Here is a 20,226-nt window from a genome sequence, read left to right on the forward strand (position 1 = left end):
CAAAAATACCTGTGAGCTTGTGTTAAGCATCTGCTGCTGGGCTTGGGGCCCTCCCTTAAATGTGATTTGTATACCCAATGAGAATTTTTTTGGGAAGCTAATTTTTCCTTTGTGAATAGTTGTTACCTGGAGATAGTTTCTTTTGACTACTAGGTAACAATAAGCATGAAGGAGCCCACTATCCTGCATCAGAATTGCAATGTTGATGACACCTCATCTCCCTGTGAGCCCCTGCCTAAAAGCCACTATATTTAGGGGTGGGAGACTGAAGAGATGATGGTTCGGAGGTTAAGTGAGCTTATTGCTCTTGCAGAGGGCCTGGGTTTGGTTCCCAGCATCACATGGTAGCTCACAACTTCATGGGACTCCAGCTCTCAATCTGGCACCCTCTTCTAACATCAGTGGGCTCCTGAATATGCATGGTACACATAAATTCATGCAAGCACACACATACACACATAAGTTTTTTAAAGTCCTGGACAGAAAAGATTTAGGGGTCCAGCAAGATGATGATTCAGCAGGTAAAGGCTCCTATGCCGAGCCTGCTGACCTGAGTTGAAGTCCCAAGACCTACCTGGTGGAACTAACTCCCATAGTTGTCCTCTGACCTCCATGTGCACACCATGACATACATGCACGCCTCACCAACTCCATTCCGTGCACACAAAATAAACCAATAAAAACATAGTAAGGCGTTGGTTGTTCTTTTTAAGTATACTTTATCCTGTCATGTTGGGCATCTTTGAGTTGTGGCTGCCTATCCAAGCTGGGTGGAAACATGCAGCAACAGTAGCAGCTGGAAAGGGCCTGCAGCGGATGCACTGCACCTCTGCATGACAACCAGGAGGGGGCAGCATGGAGAAGCCTGAGAGCGCAGGGGGACACTGCTATAAAGATCGCTTTCATGTGAGGAGTGTTTGCAGCTGACTGGGACCCGCCTGTCCCTATAGTCTCTATTCCTGCTAAAAGTATGAGGATCAGTGTGTAAAGCCCCTGCCATACAAGCACGTGGGCCTGAGTTCGAATCCCCAGAACCTACATAAAGCCAGCTACGGTAGCATGTGTGTCTCATCGTCGTGCTCCTACAATGAGATGGGAGGAAGAAAGAGAATGCTGGAGGCTCTCAGGCCACCCAACCTGGTGCATACAGCAGCAAACAAGAGACCCTGTCTGGAACAAAGGGGAAGGTGAGGGCTGGCATCTGAGGTCCCCTACCTCAACACACGTGCACAGGCACACAGACATGGTCATTTCCCAAACTCTTAAAAGACGAGGACCTGCCGATGCTCTCCCACAAACGAGCACTGTGCACAAGGACATGGTCAGAGCTGCTGACGCTGCTGGAAGTGCTCAGCGAAGCCAAGCTTGTCCACACCCAGTGTGGCATGTGCTAGCTGCTGTCACAGTCCACACAGACCCTGGATGGAGAAGGCTGGCTTCCAACAGTGTAAAGGGATGTGGCCTGGGGAAGGAACTCCTGGGCCCCTAGCTATGTGTTAGTGTTCAACCTCCTGCCTCGGTGATCAGTCACAATGGGGACCAGTGGAGGTCAGTCTGAGCAGTGAGAGAGGGCTCAAGGCTGGCTTGGGCCCAAGGAGATGTCGGCTCAATCATTAGCCTTCTCCAGGCCCGCAGATTCTTTCTTTGGGGAGACACTATGCAATGTGTTTAAAATGATGGAGAAAGTCACAGAGATCCCACAACAAGCCCACAATTCGGGTGGCTGAAGCAAGAATCAGTGGGTTTGGGAGCTGCCCTGCACTGACTCCTCCATAGTAAATTCCACACCAGCCTGGGCCCAGTCTCAAAGAAAGGACCAAAAGACAGGACCACACTGGTTTGTTTCTCATTTCTTGACTGCAAAGGAGCTACAGTCCTGGAGTACAGGGCCAACCAAATAATCCTATCCTTAGCCTAGCTCAGGGGAGCAGGCCTGTAGCTCCAGTTGCTCAGGAGGCTAAGGCAGGAAGGTAGAAAACTCAAGTCTGTTTGGGCTACAGAGCAAGGCCAACCTGGGCAACTCGGTGAGACTATTGAAAAACAAAATATAAAAAGAGGGTCTGAGGGCTGTAGCTCAGGGTAGAGCACTTGCCTAGAAACTCCCAGTGAGGGGCTGGGGTGTGGCTCAGTGGTGGAGCACCTGCCTAGAATCCCCCAGTGAGGGCCTGGGGTGTGGCTCAGTGGTAGAGCACCTGACTAATACATCAAGAGCTGGTTCTAATCCCCAGAACCAGAGGCAGTGGAGAACTATATCCATCGCAATCTATATTAGGTCCATTCATGGCTTCTCCTATGCTGGCTGGGCAAGAAGGGTTGGTCACAAGAACCACTGGCTTCCCTCAGCATTGCCCACGTGTACTGTACCAAATGCAGATCCTGTATCCCCACTGTAAGAATATGAAAGATAGTTTATTGACTCTCAATTCTCCATTAAAGACTTTACACATAAAAGCTCTGTAAGAAATGTCACAACTTAGTGTCATCTGTCATATAAATAAATATACACTAAGATGTACACTATCAACAGGTGTCCTCAACGTGAGGCCACATATAGGGACTCACTCAGTCAACTTAAAAACCGAGGATTAGCTGGACTGGGGGGTGTGGGGCTTGGGGGAGGGAGTGTGGGTGTTGGTGGCACCTGGTGAGGATACAGAAAGCAGGTTCTGGGGGCAAGGAGTCCTTTGGTCTATTAGGAAGGGGGCTTGCGGAAGCGGATTTTTTTGGCTGTTTCCACGTCAGACTTGGCAACCAGAAATCGCATCTTCTTGCCTCCGTGTCGGATCAGATCTACCGCCCTGAAATCAAGGAAAGAGGTGAAGATGAGCAGAAGAGCCAGCAGCGGGCCCTACTCGCTGCCTCTCCCCGTCTCCCTCCCCAGGATGAAGGACTGGCTTGCAGAGCCTCCCCCCAGTCCCAGCTAATCCTCTGTTGCAGGCCAGATGTGGCACACACCTCATGTAGCTGACACCCATCAGACTGCTTCCATTCACTTCCAGGATTCGGTCTCCCAGTGACAACCGCCCGTCGGATGCTGCGGGGCTCCCAGGAAGCAGGGTCTGTATGTAGAGTCCTGGGGACCCCAGAGGTGTGTGCTGGGAAGAAGCAGGGGCCTCAGGATGCTGCTGGTGCTGACACATGCTTCCCCAGAAAAGACCCTGTACCGCACAGCCCTCCCTGTGAACATGCCTGGAGCTAGCCAGGTCACAAACTATGGTCCCTGTGTGTCCCACAGGGAAGCACTGGACCCCATCAGTGCTCCCAAAGGCAGGCCCATGAGACAGTCCAGGCATTCACAACTGGCTCTGATCATGGTCAGGCTGTGGGGGGGGGGGTCTACAAGAGTGGGAGGAGAGGGCTGAAGTCCAGGGGTCCTCACCATCCCATCAATCAGGCCCATCCCCAGCCCTGAGGGGCCTCGTTCGAGCTCCACCATGAACACGTAGCAGAAATCCTCCGCACTGGAGCTAGGGCTGGACGCCTCAGCAGGAGGCTCAGCAGCAGCCTGAACAGTGCCTCCTGGGTGGGCAGAGAAGGGGAGATAGGGATGAGGAGCCAGTGGGCTTGGAGGCCAGCACTCACTCCCAGAGTCAGGACACAGGGCCCCTCTGGGAGGACACAGAGATGTCCCACACAACAGAGCATGGAAAATGCTCCTGGAGCCCACAAGAAGATAATAGCTGATCAGACATGACTTCAGGCCCCGGCAAGGGTCAGACCAACTCAACAGGACATTATCCTGAGGTAGCCGTTTTCCAGAGGCCATGGGCCCAGTGCATATGGGCAGCCTAACCTTCCCACCGCCTCATCTCTAGGATGCAACTGTAAATCCATCCTCCGTGAGGCCTCCATCGCGTCCAGACCCTGCTTCAGGCCCCAGACTAACAGAGGCCTGCCCTGAGGCCCTATGCCCCTCAACAGAGTTTGTGTCTGAGTGGGGATCTCAGAACAGGGCCTGACCTCACAGTTCTGAGCCCCAATCTCAGCAGGTTGCCTTGTCCTGCTCCATCGTGTGCCCAATGTGAGGAAGCCTTCAGACTTGACAGAGAATCAAGGTCACAATGATGAGAGTCCTCATGGGGCCAGGCGGGCCCCACTGTGCACACATATGCATCTGTATGTGCTCAGACCTAAGTGCACTGGCAGCCACCTGCCTGGATTGTCCCTGAGCAGGTGCTAAGGGACATCTGATCAGCACTGGCTGATAGGACAGCCCAAGGAGACTCCAAGTAGGGTTTGCTACCCAGTCCTGAGCAGGCCAGGTCTCACCTTCTAGAGCCGCACCAGGAGGGCCACCTGGTCCATTCCTCTGCCCCTCAAGGAGTGCTTTTCCACAGAAGCCGCTGGGCTCTGGCCAGGTGGGGCCTCCAGGCTCCTGGCCCAGAGGTGTGCTGGGAGGAGTGAGCAGGCAGGAGGAGTCAGTGTGCAGAGAGCCAGCCTGGGAGCCCCTGCGGTCCCCTCGGGTAGGCTGTCTTCCAAGGGAGCCCTGTGTCCAGGGAGCTCCAGTGACAGGAAGGGAATGGACAGGGGCAGTTTCAACAGCTCCTCTGCCTGGGTCCCTATTAGCCAGGGGGCAGCCATGGCCTTCCGGATGCCCCTCAGGAATGGTGTGGTACAGGCCCTGGGAAGACAAATGCGCAAAAGCTGAGACCCAGAGAAGAGGATGGGCCAGGCATCCATGGTGCCTCCCTGTGAAGAAAGTAGACACAAACAAGGGTACAGCCAGGCACAAAGAGTGAGTGAAGGCATTTGCAAACCTTCACCTCAAATGGAGCCCCGAGATCACACCGCTGCATCCCCAGCCCACTCTAGACAACCTGTGTCTGCGTCTACTGACAGTCAAGGGAAGGCTGTCTCAGTTCAGCGCAAGACTACACACTGCTGAGTGACACAGTCCCTCCTCCCAACACTCCACTCTACCTCAATGCCCTCAGGCTGGGCAGGCCCACTGTCAGGGCTGGCTTGGCCCTGCAGCCCCCACAGGAAGTGGCGGATGTAGAGCAGGTGCTGGTAGATGCTGTCCTCCAGGCAGTCCGCCTCCAGGTCCACCTGGAAACCCTGGCTCGGCAGAACGATGGGTGGCGGGTTTTCGTAGGATTCCAAGATGTCCTCTGCAGTGGATGAGTAGGGATGCTAGGACCTGACCTACTCCCTCCATCATAGGTCCTCACCCACCCACTGAGGACACGGGACAGCAAGACCTCAGCAGGATGAGTCCCAGCCTAGTCTCTCTGGATCCTGACTAGGCTGTCTAGACTGAGCAGACCACGCATGCATGCACGCACGCGTGTATCACTAGGACATTGGGCTGTTAGTATATGCAGGTCCTGGATGGGGATGAAGGCAGGAATCTTTCTATGATGCCATCTCTGAGTTCCCAGCACAGAGCCTGGTTCGTGGGGTTGGGGGAGTGTTCTGACACCAATTAGTAAATTGGAGGGTCCCAGTGGGAGCAGGTGGTGCAAAGAGCACTGTCTAGGGGCATCCTGTGGGCCCAGGCCAGCCAGTGGTGGCAGTAACCGGAGGACAGTGGGAAGCACTTATGCACACCACAGCCTACTGTTTACCAGCCTGCACTTTTTGTTTATACACTGTGAACACAGGTTTATGAAGGAAGATGTTTATAACTTACAAATTGAAATGCACACATACATATACATGCATATACATCTACCGCTACACCAGGGCATGCCCGTGTGCCTGTGTGTGAACAGCACATGTGCTCAGAGCTGAGGAATGTTTCCAGAAGGATTTGAAACCCCACCCAGCCGTTCATTTCCTGATCAACTAGGTGCCAGTTAGGCCCCAGTCTGAAGACCTAAGCGCAAAGCGGACACTGATTCTGAAATGGGGCTAAGTAGGATCCTGAGTGGAGGGGCCAGGTAGTGTGGGCTCCTGTGTTCCCACCTCGGTGGGCTGCTCTGGAGCTTCCCTGAGTTTGAGCTTGGGAGTCTCCCCACCCACACCACCCCTACCTCAGCCCAAGGCTTGGCTGCTGCGAAGGCTCACCTGACTGGAAGGCCTCGGGGTTGTCTTGGGCTCCTGGCTCCCAGGCACTCATAGGGCCCATGGCAGAGGCCAGCTGGTACTGAGTAAGCAGTCGGTGTAGCTGAGCAGGGTTCAGGGCAGGGAATGCGGCCCGCAGGGTGGCCCAGCTCATCTGGGAACAAGAAGCTCCAGTCAAAGGACTCCAAAGGTACATGAGGGCAGGGAGAGTTCCTCCTCCGACAGGCTCTAGCCCCTCCCCCTGGTCTTTTCACTTCAGGGGTAGGTGGACAGGGCATTGCAGACAACAGGAACGTCAGCAAGGGATGGAACAGAAGACACCACACTGGCCACCTTATTCCCAGTGATAAGGCTGGCCTGGGCTCAAGAGAGTCAGGAAGAATGGAGAGAAGGGAGCGAAGGAGAGAGGGAAGAAAGCATGTATGTCTGTGAAAGCCGGAAACAGCTTCACCTAGGTGCTGTGAGACCTGACTGAGGCCAAGATAAAACAAAGGGACAGCCGGGCATAGTGGTGCCCACTTGTAATCCCAGGAGGTGACGACAGGAGGATCAGGAGGTCAAGCCCAACCTGGGCTCCATAACAAGTCTGAAGTCAGTCTAGGCTAACAATGAACTAAACAAAAGCAGACATGTATAAGCCCCAGTGGTCCTTTAACAAAAGCTAAGGCAGCCATCTCGCAGTCACCTGGCTCTCTGGTACCCCTCCTTCCTCCCTCCCTAGCCTGGTGCCTCTTTTCTTGGCTCACCCCTTCTGTTCTACAGTGGCACAAGTCCTCTATGGCCTCATGACAAAGGCCCAGCGGACCACAACTTTACTCTGGAAGTTCCTCCTCTCTCACAGGCCCAGAATTCCAGGACAGGTGTCCTGAGCTGCAGAATTTAGAGGCAGACTTCAGACTTCCAGGCAGGTTCTTAAGAAGTCTACCTTCAGCCAGAAGGTGGTGGCACACACCTTTAATCCCAGCACTCAGGATGCAGAGGCAGACAGATCTCTGAGTTTGAGACCAGCCTGGTCTACAAAGTGAGTTCCAAGACAGCCAGGGCTATTACACAGAGAAACCCAGTTTCAAAAACCAAACAAACAAAAAGTTTCCCAGTCTCAGACCTATTTTGTATTATTCTGCTCTGGAGGCCCTAGGCTGTCCCTGTCCATGGTGCCAAAATTCTTGGTAAAGTCCCTTGGGATCAGGTTCTCTGTGCCTCCCACCACCAGCTTCTCTGGCTTTAGTTTTCCTGTCTTTTCTTCCCCTCTCTCCATGGTTTGATTCTCCTGCCAACAGCCACAGGCCTGAGCTGAGGCTGTCCACAGTCTATGCACCAGGGACAGCCAGAGCCACAGGGCTGTTGGAGGAGGGACAGGAGCTGACCTCAGGTTACACTCTTGCTGGCAGACCCTCCACATACACCTCAAGCCCAAAACTCACAGGGGGAGGGGCTGTTTCTTTTTTATGTCTCCTTCCCACTTCTGTGGTTTGACCCCCACCCCCATTGTCAGGGAGGGAATCAGCCATGAATCATCCCCCCCCCCCCCCCCCGCGCTGCTCCTCCCTGCTCCTCCCTCTGTATTCTACTCTCTGGTGTTTGGGTGGCCCTTTGGGGAAGATTTCCTTCACTCTTAACTTCCTACCCTGCCACTGGGCCTTCTCAATTCTGCTCCTGAAGTTTTAATTTACAAGAATTGTTGCTTGGTTTTGTTTTATACCAGGGTCCTGAACCAGTCAGATGGCTCAGCCAGTAAAAGTACCTGTCACCTCATGACCTGAGTGGAAGCTCCAAGACCCTCATGCAGAGAGAGAACCAACTCCTGCAAGTTGTCCTCGACCTCCAAATGTACACTTGCCTATACACACGATCAACAGACAGACAGACAGATGAGAGACATTTCCTAATTAATGGGGCTAGAGAGATGCTGTACATGCTGCTCTTTCAGAGGACCCAAGGTCGGTTCCCAGCACCCAAACCACACGCTCACAATCAGCAGTTAACTCCAGTCCCAGGGGACTTCATGTAAAGCACATTTCCCCTAGGCCTGGTGACATGTGTCAGCTGGTAAAAAAGGCTCTTGATCACATGCACTGGCCTGAGTTCCATCCCTGGGACTCCACGGAGGAAGTAGAGAGCAGCCTCCTGCAAGCCGTCCCTGAACTCCACACACTCATGTGCACACGTATGCGGGCATGCACACACACAAGTAAGTAAAGAAAAAGAACTGTTCCTAACAGGACATTTTTAATACTTGCTGAGTGGACAAAGAACCACAGCTCTACTGTATACTCACTGTGTGACCTCAGCTTTGCTTTCCACAGAACGGGTGGGGTACCGTGCTGCCCACGCAGCCAACTGCTGTGCAGTTGAGAGTGACAGCAGAGTCTCAATGGTAAACAGCAGCCACTGTCATCAATGTCAGGGGTGCTGAGACACAGGCATGAGACTCTGCAGGAAGAATATCTTTTTCTTTTCTTTTTTAACTTTTTCTTGGAGGGTTGTTTCGAGACAGAGTTTCTCTGTGACTTTGGAGGTTGTCCTGGAACTAGCTCTTGTAGATCAGGCTAGTCTCCAACTCACAGAGATCTGCCTGCCTCTGCCTCCCGAGTGCTGGGATTAAAGATGTGCACTACCACCAGCTGGCCAACTTTTTTTAAAGATCTCCACATGTAGTTCCGGCTGGCCTGGAACTCATTATGTAGTCCAGGCTAGCCTCAGTCTTGCAACAACCCTCCTGTTTCTGCTTCTAGAGTGCTGGGATTACAGGCATGAGCCACCACTCTTTTTGATCAGCTGGCTTTCCCAAGTCTGCCCAGGGCTTTGCCTGAGGCTGACAATGTAGCCATGCTACCCACAGAGCTTTGAACACATGTCCCTGGATAAAGGAGGGCAGATTTAATGATGGACTGCTCCACCCCCATCCCTGCGAATGTTCACCATATCAGGACCAGGTCAGAGGTTCACACAGGAGAAGAAACCAGTGCAAAGCTTCCGTTAGCCACCAGGACAGATGCTCTGAGGAAGAAGTTACCAAAAGTAGCGAGCGGGAGGAGGGTGTTTCCTACTGCTGTGGTGGAAGACCATGAACTTGAGGAGGAAGCAGAACCGTACAGTCCTCCAGGGCTGACTGGGGTAGTTCTAGGGCAGTGGTTCTCAAACTGTAGGTCATGACCCCTTTGGCAAACCTCTGTCTCCAAAGATATTTAGGATTTGTAACAGTAGCAAAAGTACAGTTATGAAGTAGCAATAAAAACAATTCTATGGTTGGGCTCACTACACAATAAGGAACTGTATTGTAGGGTCGCAGCATTAGGAAGGCTGAGAGCCAATGCTCTAGAGGAAGACCTACCTCCCCATATCTGTTGTGAGTTCAGTTCCTCATGGACACGGGAATGAGGCTGTGTTTCTGGGATGGCTGGGATGGCACTGTCCTGGCTTCTAGAAGCTATAGAACTCCCAGGCTATAGACAGCAGCCACTGTGAGCCGAGCCTTCCTCCTCCACCCAACTATCTGACCCACGCTATGGATCTGTCTGATTAGACTGGGCCCAGTGAAGGACACAGACCGTGTCCTTCTCTTCAGGTCTTTCATCTCGGTCACACTTGCAGAGTGCCCTTTGCTACACTGAGTGACCAGGACAGGGCACAGGGACTGCCCACAGACACCTATGAAATTACTCAGCCTGATATGGACGGGGACAGTTGAGGAACTAAGCAACTCCACGAGTAACCTAGGGAATATGTGAGGCTGTCTGGGTGCAGGATCCAGGCCACCTTAACTTGATTTGTAAGCCAGTGACCCTAGAGTCATATGCCCATCCCCCGCCCCGTACTCTCCTACCTGGACGAGCTGAGCACTGGGAGTGGCCAGCAAATGCAGGGTGCAGGAGAGCTTCCGAAAGAAGCGCTCAGCAGGGGCTCCGAGGCCAGCACTCCTGGCCCACTCCAGGAACTGCTGCAGGCGGGCGCAGGCCTGGACCCCTCTGGGCCAATGGAAGCAACTCAGAGAGGGCCCTGGAGATGGAAGAAAGGATGAGACCCACACATCAGGGTTCCCAAAGCACGAGCGCTCCCTCTCTAGGCCACCCCAACACCCTACCTCAGTTTCCAAGGCAACACCAAATAGCCATGCCCCCTCTGGGGCAGAGGCAGAAAGAGATGAAGGAGGCAAGCTACAAGGCAAGAGGGGCTGTGCCAGCAGCCACCCTGCCCCTCCAACCCCACATCATCCCGTCTACGTGACAATAGGCTCATGCTGCGGCTGCACCCTGCTAGAAACCCAGAGCCCCAGCAGGTGATGGAGAAACAGTGACTCAGTAAGGCCAAGGGTCAGCATCACTGCTACCCTGCAAAGCTGCCGCAGTCTGGCCCCTCTGTGGGCTCTAAGCCTTTGTCTGCCCTGGGTCTTGAGCCATCCTCCCACAGGCACAGCTCTGCATCCAGCCACAGCAATGTCCCCTTGACGACCCAGGTTCCAGCCCCAAGCACCACTCACCCTTGTCCAGCACCTGGTTGAGAAGCAGTGTGCCAGAGAAGAAGAAGAGGTAAGCGAGCATCTGGGAGGCCACCTCAGGGTGCATCTGCAGCTGCTGCAGGAGGTCCGAGGTGGCCTGGAACACTGACACGACACGCCGAAGCTCCTCCGGCAGAGCAGGGCCTGAGCGCCAGCTCTCCCTGCGCTCTGTCTGAAATGGAGGGCATTCCAAGAGGGCCGGGAGGCAGACATACAGGCACTGCCGGGAGAGAGAACCCAAGAGTCACTTACAGGGAGGGATGCTGGGACTGACCCAGGAGTCCCGACCTAACAAGCTCCTGCTCCAGCCTTAGGCAATAGGTTAGAATGAGGCCCTGCAGGAGCTGCCCCTGGGACTAACAGAGGTAGGGACAGGAGCTGCAGGTGCAAACAGGCTGGACATGGCAGTCACCTAGCAGTGATGTCACCATGGCCAATGACCACAAGGCTGTACCGTGGTGGCACTCCTGGTATGAGGAAGGGCTGGAGAAAAGGGTACCCCCAAGCAGAGTGTGCCAGTGACTGCTTCCTCCCCGCTGAAGCTGGCTCGTCCCTATCCCTCCCCTCCCGTCCCAAGGCCCTAGGAAAGCCACCATCAATAGCATGGTGGCAGCACACACCTTGGAGAGGTAATACACACACTGCTGGAAAGCATAGAGTACCACCTCCTCCAGGGCCGCCATGGCCTCCTCGCTGGCCGTCAGTGTGCAGGAGAACAGTGATTCCTTGGAGCCTGCAGGGGAAGGGACCACAAGAGGGGGGTCACCAGCGCATTCAGGACTCCACTATCTGTCTAGCTCCCTGCTGAGGGTTCTGCCTGTCACACCAACACTCCCAATCTGGCTTTATTTATTTGTCCCAGCACTGGGATTACAAGCATGTACCATGAGGAATGGTTTTCTATGTGGGGTGTGTGTGTGTGTCTGTGTGTGTGTGTGTGTGTGTCTGTCTGTGTGTGTCTGTATGTGTCTGTCTGTCTGTGTGTGTTTGTGTCTGTGTGTGTGCGTGTCCATGCATGCGTACTCACACATATGGACCAGACTCCTGTCTCTCAGGGCTATGAGTCTGGGGATGACAAGTGAGCACCACCAGTTCTGGCTTTTTACTTGAATGCTGGAGACAGCACTCGGGTCCTCATGTTTGTACAGCTGGCACTTCCTAACCGAGCCGCTTCCTCAGCACAGCTCAGTGTCATCTTCAGAGAGCCTACAGCCCACTCCCCGTTTTCCCCTCAGCAGAACTACCTCTCCTGGAGTTTTTTGGGAATTTGAGTGTTTCAAAATGCTAATTTAAGGCATGCTGTCCATATTTCCATCTCTGAAACTGATACGCTCTACCATCTTACAGCTGTGATTGGCAACAGTCTTCCTTTCTGGAATAAGGATGAATTTCTAAACCCCTCATTTGGTTAACTGTATGCTCATATGTCCCCTCCAAGTGGCCTGTGCACAACTTCAGCCTCCTGCATGTCGAACCAAACAAGTTACAGTGTGTATGGGACACGAGATGATACGGACCAGCAAAGCGTTATACAGCCTGCCCTAGGAGCACCAGGTCAGCCTAAACCACTGATGCTGGCCTCATGTGTGATTCCCAAATGACTGGCCTGGGGACCAAGAAAGTGCCACCCAGTACAGGCACATGTGCACAAAGTCACTGTTGTGCCCACTGTCAAGTCGCCTGAAGACAGTGCTGGCCCCGCACTGCCGCGGCCATACCTGTGACATCCAGCTCCTCCTCCATGCTCTGCATGTACAGCGGGCACTTCTGCTGGATGAAGTACAGGAGTTCGATGGAGTTTGACATCCAAAACAGGATGTGCTGAAGGTCGGGAACCAAGTCGGCCATGGGGAAGCTGGCCCAGGAGATGGGTTCCTGGCTGCCAAGACAGAAAGACTAACAGATTACTCTGGGTGCAGCTGAGGAGCCATGTCTGCTTCTCTGTCTACTCGGGGACAATCATGCTCATGGGGCACTAGCAGAAGAAAGTACTGCTATCAACTCCCAAGAAGTCAGCAGCCTATCAAAGGCTCCAAAATCTACCGAGAGCGGACTCTGGTTAGAATGCTGCCTCCAGCCGGGCGTTGGTGGCGCACGCCTTTAATCCCAGCACTTGGGAGGCAGAGGCAGGTGGATCTCTGTGAGTTCAAGGCCAGCCTGGTCTACAGAGTGAGTTCCAGGACAGCCTCCAAAGCCACAAAGAAACCCCGTCTCGAAACCCCCCCCCAAAAAAAGAATGCTGCCTCCACAGCTTTTCTTCTGGAAGCAGATGATGAACATCTATGAGTGCTACAGCACCTGTGGACCATACACATACACACATGCATAGCGGTGGGGGGGGGCTTACTGTCCATGGTTTTTGGGACAAGAAACCTGAATATAAGTGTGTTACTTAGAAATTGAATAACTTTAACAGACTATTTAATAAGGAAATTCTCAGAGGAAACAGACTGACTGAACTATCTGAGATTAGTTAAATACTACTTAATCAGGAAAGAATGTCAGGAATGTGTGAAGCTGATGAATCAAGAGGCAGCAATCAGTGGTGAGGATAGAGCTCGGTAGTAGAGCACCTGCCTAGAATCCCCAGTGAGGGGCTGGGGTGTGGCTCAGTGGTAGAGCACCTGCCTAGAATCCCCCAGTGAGGGGCTGGGGTGTGGCTCAGTGGTAGAGCACCTGCCTAGAATCCCCCAGTGAGGGGCTGGGGTGTGCCTCAGTGGTAGAGCACCTGCCTAGAATCCCCCAGTGTGGGGCTGGGGGTGTGGCTTAGTGCTGGAGCAGTTGCCTAGAATCCCCCAGTGGGGGTGTGGCTCACCAGCAGAACACTTGCCTACAATCAATGAGGGACTGAGACCAGCTCAGGGGTAGAACAGGACATCTGTCCAGTTTGTGCAAGACCCTGGGTTCAATCCATAGTACCATGAGAAAATAAATCAGGTGGAAAGCAAAGCTTCTTCAGACTTAGAGGTAACCATTGGAAAAATCCCAGTGTGGACATAATCACTGGAGGTCACCTCCTGCGGTCTAAGGGGACCAGGACATTTCCAGTTCCCACACTCCCTTCTGCAGTTTGGTGTGCTATCCACATGGGGGCACTGTTACTCTGGTTAATGCAAATAGAACCAGGCACCAGGCAAGGGGCTACCAGGTACCTGGCACCAAGGCAAGTTCCTGGGGCAGCTCAAAGCCCTGCTATAGCCAGCCAGGGACATAGTTCCATTCATCCCAGGCTTGCTGCCTTCCAACTAAGCATGCCCTTTGCAGAGGACAGTGGCAATGACTGGCACCTGCTTCCCTTGATATCCTTATAGCACTATACTGGCTCTCAGTCACTAGGCCACCCCAAGCCATCTCCCAGCTGAGTCTCACACACCAACCCCCAGAGGTGTGTGGGTGTCAATCCTTCAGTGTGACTTGCATCTACTATTTATTGTCCTAACCAGACTCTTGGGGCTCCTGTGAGCTTGGGACGGCACTTAGGGCCTTTACAATTCGCTAAAATGTTAACAGGCATTCATTGTCTGTCTGTCTGTCACCTGTATGTAGTATGTTTGTATGTATGTATTTATTAAGACAGAATTTTGACATGTTGTCCAGGATGGCCTTGAACCAGTAAACTTCCTGCCTCAGCTTTCCAAATGCTGGCACTACCATGCACCCACACAATTCTTTACCTCCTAAGGCTTAGGATGGTGGGTTCTTACATAAGCCTCTACCGCCACATCTTCTGACCACCCCACCTAGGTATGTACTTCTGCAGCTGTGTGCACTCCCTCAGAAGGATCACCCCAAGATCTGACTCCTCATATGAGGAAAAAGTCCCAGAATCTCTCCCTGGTGGCTTCAGTGTCCCCACTGGGAGAGTTGCGGGGGCTGCTTTTCCACCTATCACAGGGCATCCAGATAAGCAGGTCTAGAAGCAGGCACAGGGCCTGGAGAAGATGGAAGCTGAAGACTGGAGCCACAAGGGCCTGGCATTGGATGTTTCTACAATGCCTGGGGCTGCTCAGGAAGGGCCACACCCATGGAAACATCTGGGGACTAAATGGGGCCAATGTGAGGGAGTCGGGAGGGAGGGTCTGGCCTTTGTCCTGCTGCCCCTGGGCTGTCAGACTGTCCTGCTGTCCTAGGCTCTCCTCAGCCATTAATTTCACTTTAGTCCACAAACAATGGTGACCTCTCTGTCCTGTGCCTGGGTGGGTCCACCATCTCTCCTGTGTTAGCTGCCAGGCAGCTGCGACCTCCCAATGTAGCTTGCACAGCCTGGAGTCTTGTTGGTTCTCTACCCTGCTTGACGACTTAGACACTGCTGTGCTTAAGATCTGCACATGGTTGGAAGAGCCCTCATTTGACTGTGTGGAGCCCAACTCCATTTTGTTTTCAAAATGCATTGCCTTCCTCAGTTTCCCCAAGAACTCAAGGGGGTGGGCAGCCCCACACTATGAAGTAAACCATCATGTATCTTACTGCCTAGAGAGCCCAGACGACAACAACACAGTGTAAAGGGCCTCTCTAAGCAAAGAGAATCCTGGGAGCTCTCTGGCTGCCCAGAAGTCTGCATATTAGTGAGTTCCAGGCTTGGAGAAAGACACTATCTCAAGGGAATAAGGCAGAATGCTAGAGTAGGACATGGCCTCCTCTGGCCTCTGAAGGTGCACGTGTTATTCCCGTGCCCCTCACATACATACATCACAAACACACATACCCACCTCACACACATACCACATACACAGCTCACACCTCCCACACACACCCCACACCCCCTCCACACTCCACATATACCCCTAACCCCACACTCCACACTCCACACATACCCCTAACCCCACACCCCACACTCCACACATACCCCTAACCCCACACCCCACACTCCACACTCCACACATACCCCTAACCCCTAACCCCACACTCCACACATACCCCTAACCCCACACCCCACACTCCACACTCCACACATACCCCTAACCCCACACCCCCTCCACACTCCACATATACCCCTAACCCCACACCCCACACTCCACACTCCACACATACCCCTAACCCCTAACCCCACACATACCCCTAACCCCACACCCCACACTCCACACTCCACACATACCCCTAACCCCACACCCCACACTCCACACTCCTCACATACCCCTAACCCCACACTCCACACATACCCCTAACCCCACACCCCACACTCCACACTCTACACATACCCCTAACCCGCCCCCACACAAACATTACCATTTCTTTCTCTGCCTTGGCCTCCCTGCCTCTCACTTTATTACTTGTTTTGCTCCAGTCCCCATTATTTCCCAAGGCACCTTGTGCTGTAATTTGCATTTTCTAATCTGTGTTTATCTTGACTTAGCCTTGTTCTTTTTCTTAGCAGTGTTTGTTTTTTTCCCCCTAATCATTATTTCTGGTTCCCCTCCCTCAGCGTGGACTGTTTCCCTCCTGACTGATGTCATCTTGGGGTGACTTTGTGCAGCTGTGTGGTGACCCACCCACCACTTGGACTTGGGGTCAGGAACACATGTTCTTTTCTGCTCTCTCTCTCTCTCTCTCTCTCTCTCTCTCTCTCTCTCTCTCTCTCTCTCTCTCTCTCTCTCTCTCTCTCTCTGTCTCTGTGTGTGTGTGTGTGTGTGTGTGTTATGTATGAAATGTGAGTATGGGGTGGCAGTGTGTAGTGTGTATGTTTGATACAGTATGGTGTGTATGTATGTATATTTTATGTGTGGGAGTGACTATGGTGTGGGAGTGTGTGGTATGGTATGTGTATGTATGTCTCTCATTGATCTAAGGTTGAGTAAGCCGGCTGACCAGCTGGTGAGCCCCGAGGGTCTACCTGTTTCTCCCTCTCCAGTATTGGAACTAGAAGCATGCTACCTTATACGGCTTTTGTTTGTTTGTTTTAGTGAGTTCTGTGCATTAAACTCAGAACTCAAGTACTCAAGCTTCAAGCAAATACTTTATCAACTAATTCATCCCCCTACCTAAGATGTTAATATTGCAAAGCAACTTTGAAACCAGAGGGAGTTTCTAAAATCCAACTACATGGGAAAGTGTTTTTGAAGGACACTTGGCACAGTACACAGAAACAACAAGAGTCCTTTAACACACATAAACAGGTTGGATAAACTGGCATGGCGGCACACACCTGTGATCCCCATCCAAGCACTTAGGAGGCAGAGGTAGGACGCTCTCAAATTCTAGGGTAGACAACAGTGAGGTCCTAATTAAAAAATCCAAAGGCTGATACCAATAAGATGGTGTAGACGCCCTTCCAGAATGTAGGTGACCTCACTCCACAGGCTGAGGAGCAGACAAAACAAAGGGGGTAGGGGAAGAGGAAGCTTGTGGGCAGAGGCATTTCTCTGTGGGGGCTGTTCCTCCTCTCCCTGTCCTAGGATGCCGCATCACCACAGCACAGGGGCTCAGGCCCAGCCCTTAGAGGAAGCCTCTGAAACAAACTTTCCCCCCTTTAAGCTGTTTCTCTCTGGTATTCTGCCAGGGACATGAAGGCCTTGGATCGGAAGTGGATGGGTTGCCAGGTGAGGAGGGCTGGGAAGCAGACCCCATCTCTACACAGCAGAGAAGCGCTAACTTTGACACAGAAGAGAGATGGAGATCTGGCAGCCTGCGCCCAGGCTAAGCCCAGACATTCGTGAATTCATGAGACTGACTGCTGTGTTCATACTGTTCTGTGTTCTTGTAGTGATCCATTATTTTCAAAAGGAAAAAGGAATTTTAAAAAGAAAGCCATGAGCATGCACTGGGGATGGAAATTCTGGAAACACAGCAGAAACAGCAACGCTACAGGGAAGGCCTTGGCTCTTCCTGTCAGTACAGTTCACCCCATGCCTACACCTCTTTCAGCCCAGGCAAGCCAAGGCCCTCCCTAGGCCACCCTGGCAGGTAGGCCCTGGGATGGAAAGTTCTAGTCTGACCTGCACTTCTGGGTGCAACAGGAGAAGTGCCTAGCAGTTTCCCATCATCTCCACACCCCCTCAATTTCCTCAAAGCCTGGCTGTTCTGAGACAAAGCCCTTCATCCCAATTGAACAGGACCAATACCTTTGCAACTCTTCTGAGATCTGCCTTGTTGTCAATCATCCTTTGGGATCAGTGCTGCCTCTAGCTACTGTGCACAGAGCCCTGTGAGGCCAGGAGGCAGCACCTGGTCTCCCGAATGCAGCTCCCGACCCCAGGGATCCTGACTCCCTCTCCCAGTCAGTGACCTTACCGGGCTCTGGCTTGTGACACTGACAGGAATGGGAGGTAGCCTGAACTCAGTTCCACCTGGTGGGCACTGAGGATGGCAGGACCCCGGGCCTCTGTCCTGACTTTGTATGCCTTCTGATCCTATTGTACAAAGAGCTTGCTGCACAACCCTGCAGCACCCATAACAACTGCATACTGCTCATTCTGAAGTAGGAACATGCTACCAGCAGGTGGAGCCCTTGGTCCCCAATTCCAGTCCCTACCTCAGGTGTTCTGAATTCCGAGGGACCACCTTCAGCTCAGCCTCAGTGTTAGCGTGAGAGGATGGCTTCCTGGGCTACACTCGTGTGTGCAAACACTCACACACATCACAGGTACTGTCTGGTGCCTTACTCTTTTAAATGCAGGATCTCATGCATCTCAGGTTGACTTCAAATCCACTATGAACCAAGAATGACCTTGAATTTCTGATCCTCCTACCTTCACCTCTAAGTGCTGGTATTACAAGTGGGCACCTCCACTCCTGGTTTATGGAGTACTGCAGATGGAACCCAGGACCTCCTGCATGCCAAGCAAGCACTCTACCCACTAAGGCATATCCCCAGCCCTGGGCATGCTTTTCTGGACATTATTTTTCAGTATTAGCATGCTGGAAGAGCCAAGGCTGCAGTTGCCAGACTCTTTGTATATACTGTTTAAGCATGCCCCTGCTGCCCTGACAATCTGCCCATGAGGGCATCTCATGAAGGTTTCCATTTTGGAAGGGCAGGTGCTGCGGGCCTCAGGGTCAGCATGTCTGATGACAGATAATCCAGATCAGCCACCAAGTCCCATCAGCAATGCAAGCAGACAGATGAGCACTTTCCACAGAGGTTGGGCTAGGGTGCTTTAACCAGGGAATAAGCTGTGGGAAGACTCAGAAAAGACATTCCTCTCTGTGTTAAAGATGCTCAGGGGGAATTTAGTGTGTGTGTGTGTGTGTGTGTGTGTGTGTGTGTGTGTGTGTGTTGCTAGGCAACTGTTCAACACCTTTTGTGGTGTTTGTTGTCACTTTAGCACTGATGATTGGACCCCGTCCTCCCCAGTGCTAGGCAAGTTATCTATGCTGTCACTCCAACTTATCATGGGGGTCTAGGCAGGTGCTCTACCACTGAGCTATGTCCCCAGCCGTTTTTAACTTTTTAATTTGAGACAGGGTTTCAACTGCCTAGGCTGGACTTGCACTCACTATGTAGGCCAGGCAAGCCTTGAACTTGCAATCATCCCGCCTCAACTCCTAAACAGCACAGATGTCATGTGCATGCACAACAGGCCTAATAGGAAATTTTCCATACAGCTTCCCAGGGTTAGGAAAGAGGAATGGGAGGGCCATGGCTGAAGTCTGGAGCCAAGCCCAAGTTGCCTGCAGGGAACTCGATGTTGCAAGGGAGGGACAATAACTAGGTCACACTTACAGTTGCGCCTGCTTTTCCGCTAGCTCTTTGGTTTTCTCCTATAAAGGAAAAAATAAGACAAAAGTAAATGTGAGAAAAACAGGATAGCCCAGGGATATTCAAATACACATTCTGGGCCTGTGGGAAGGCTCAGTGGGACATACACTTGCCACACAGTCCCTAGGTTCTATCCCCAGAACCCACATAAAAGTGAAGCAGGGGAGGGTTGCTGCAGGGATCTTAGAGTTGCAGGCTGGCTGCATGCATCCCACTGTGAGGTAGTATTCTCCACTGTGGCAGCCACAGGGGTTAAGGGCTGCCTCACAGGATGCAGGGAGCCACTACACCCTGCAATGTCTTTCTGGGTTTATTGAATGTTAAAAGGACTGCCTGAAACACTTTTCTGAGCTATGGTAGTCAGACCTGGCAGTGGTGACTTCCCTACGGAACTCTCAAATTTGGCAAGGATGGCACAGGCATGGGCAGATTAAAATTTCAGCTCTCCCAGCACTGACGATATTATCAGAGGCCAGAGCTGGCAGAGAAACACACCTGCAAACCCCGCACTCTAATCTGAGAGGCGGGGCAGAAGAAGGGAGAGTTCAGGCTACCCTGGGCTGGGAGACCTGTCTCAAACAAACAAATAAGCTAACAACAATGATTTTTTAAAAAGTAAAGGTCTTATTTTCTAGATTAAAGGCTCCTATTTTTTTCTTTTCCTTCATTCTTTCTCTTTTGAGATCAGGTCTCTCTATGGAACCCTGCTGTCCTAGAACTCACTATGGACATGCAGACCAGTCTGGCCTTGAACTCACAGTGATCTGCCTGCCTCTGCCTCTCAAATACTGGGATTAAAGGTGTGCACTACTATGACTGAACCTATTTGTTTTTTAATCTTTACTTTTAAGTCTATGAGTGTGAGAGCATCTGATTATCTGTATGTATGTGCACCAGGATTCTTGAGGGTCTCTAACAACCCTGAGCAATAGAGACCCTTTTGGTCCCTAGGAGTCAGGTCACCTTCAGGACAGGAGCCAGCACAGCGGCTGAGACCTTGGGCCACACCAAGCAGCTTACTCCAATG

General features: G+C 52.4%; 1 protein-coding gene across 1 annotated transcript in view; it reads right to left on the reverse strand.

Annotated features, from left to right (window-relative positions):
- Positions 1-2,390: 2,390 nt before the first annotated feature.
- Positions 2,391-20,226, reverse strand: part of Radil (Rap associating with DIL domain) — a 63,398-nt gene continuing 45,562 nt past the window's right edge. The window contains exons 5-15 of the mRNA XM_040751275.1: positions 19,164-19,201; positions 12,223-12,383; positions 11,125-11,237; positions 10,487-10,724; positions 9,833-10,005; positions 6,010-6,160; positions 4,921-5,111; positions 4,270-4,621; positions 3,380-3,519; positions 2,956-3,095; positions 2,391-2,798 (exon numbers count right to left, since the gene is read on the reverse strand). Of these exons, the coding sequence (XP_040607209.1) occupies positions 2,693-2,798; positions 2,956-3,095; positions 3,380-3,519; positions 4,270-4,621; positions 4,921-5,111; positions 6,010-6,160; positions 9,833-10,005; positions 10,487-10,724; positions 11,125-11,237; positions 12,223-12,383; positions 19,164-19,201 (1,803 nt within the window). The 3' untranslated portion in view covers positions 2,391-2,692. The remainder of the gene's footprint in view (positions 2,799-2,955; positions 3,096-3,379; positions 3,520-4,269; positions 4,622-4,920; positions 5,112-6,009; positions 6,161-9,832; positions 10,006-10,486; positions 10,725-11,124; positions 11,238-12,222; positions 12,384-19,163; positions 19,202-20,226) is intronic.

The sequence above is a fragment of the Mesocricetus auratus genome, unplaced genomic scaffold (assembly GCF_017639785.1).
Source record: "Mesocricetus auratus isolate SY011 unplaced genomic scaffold, BCM_Maur_2.0 Super-Scaffold_100008, whole genome shotgun sequence".
Classification (NCBI taxonomy): Eukaryota; Metazoa; Chordata; class Mammalia; order Rodentia; family Cricetidae; genus Mesocricetus; species Mesocricetus auratus.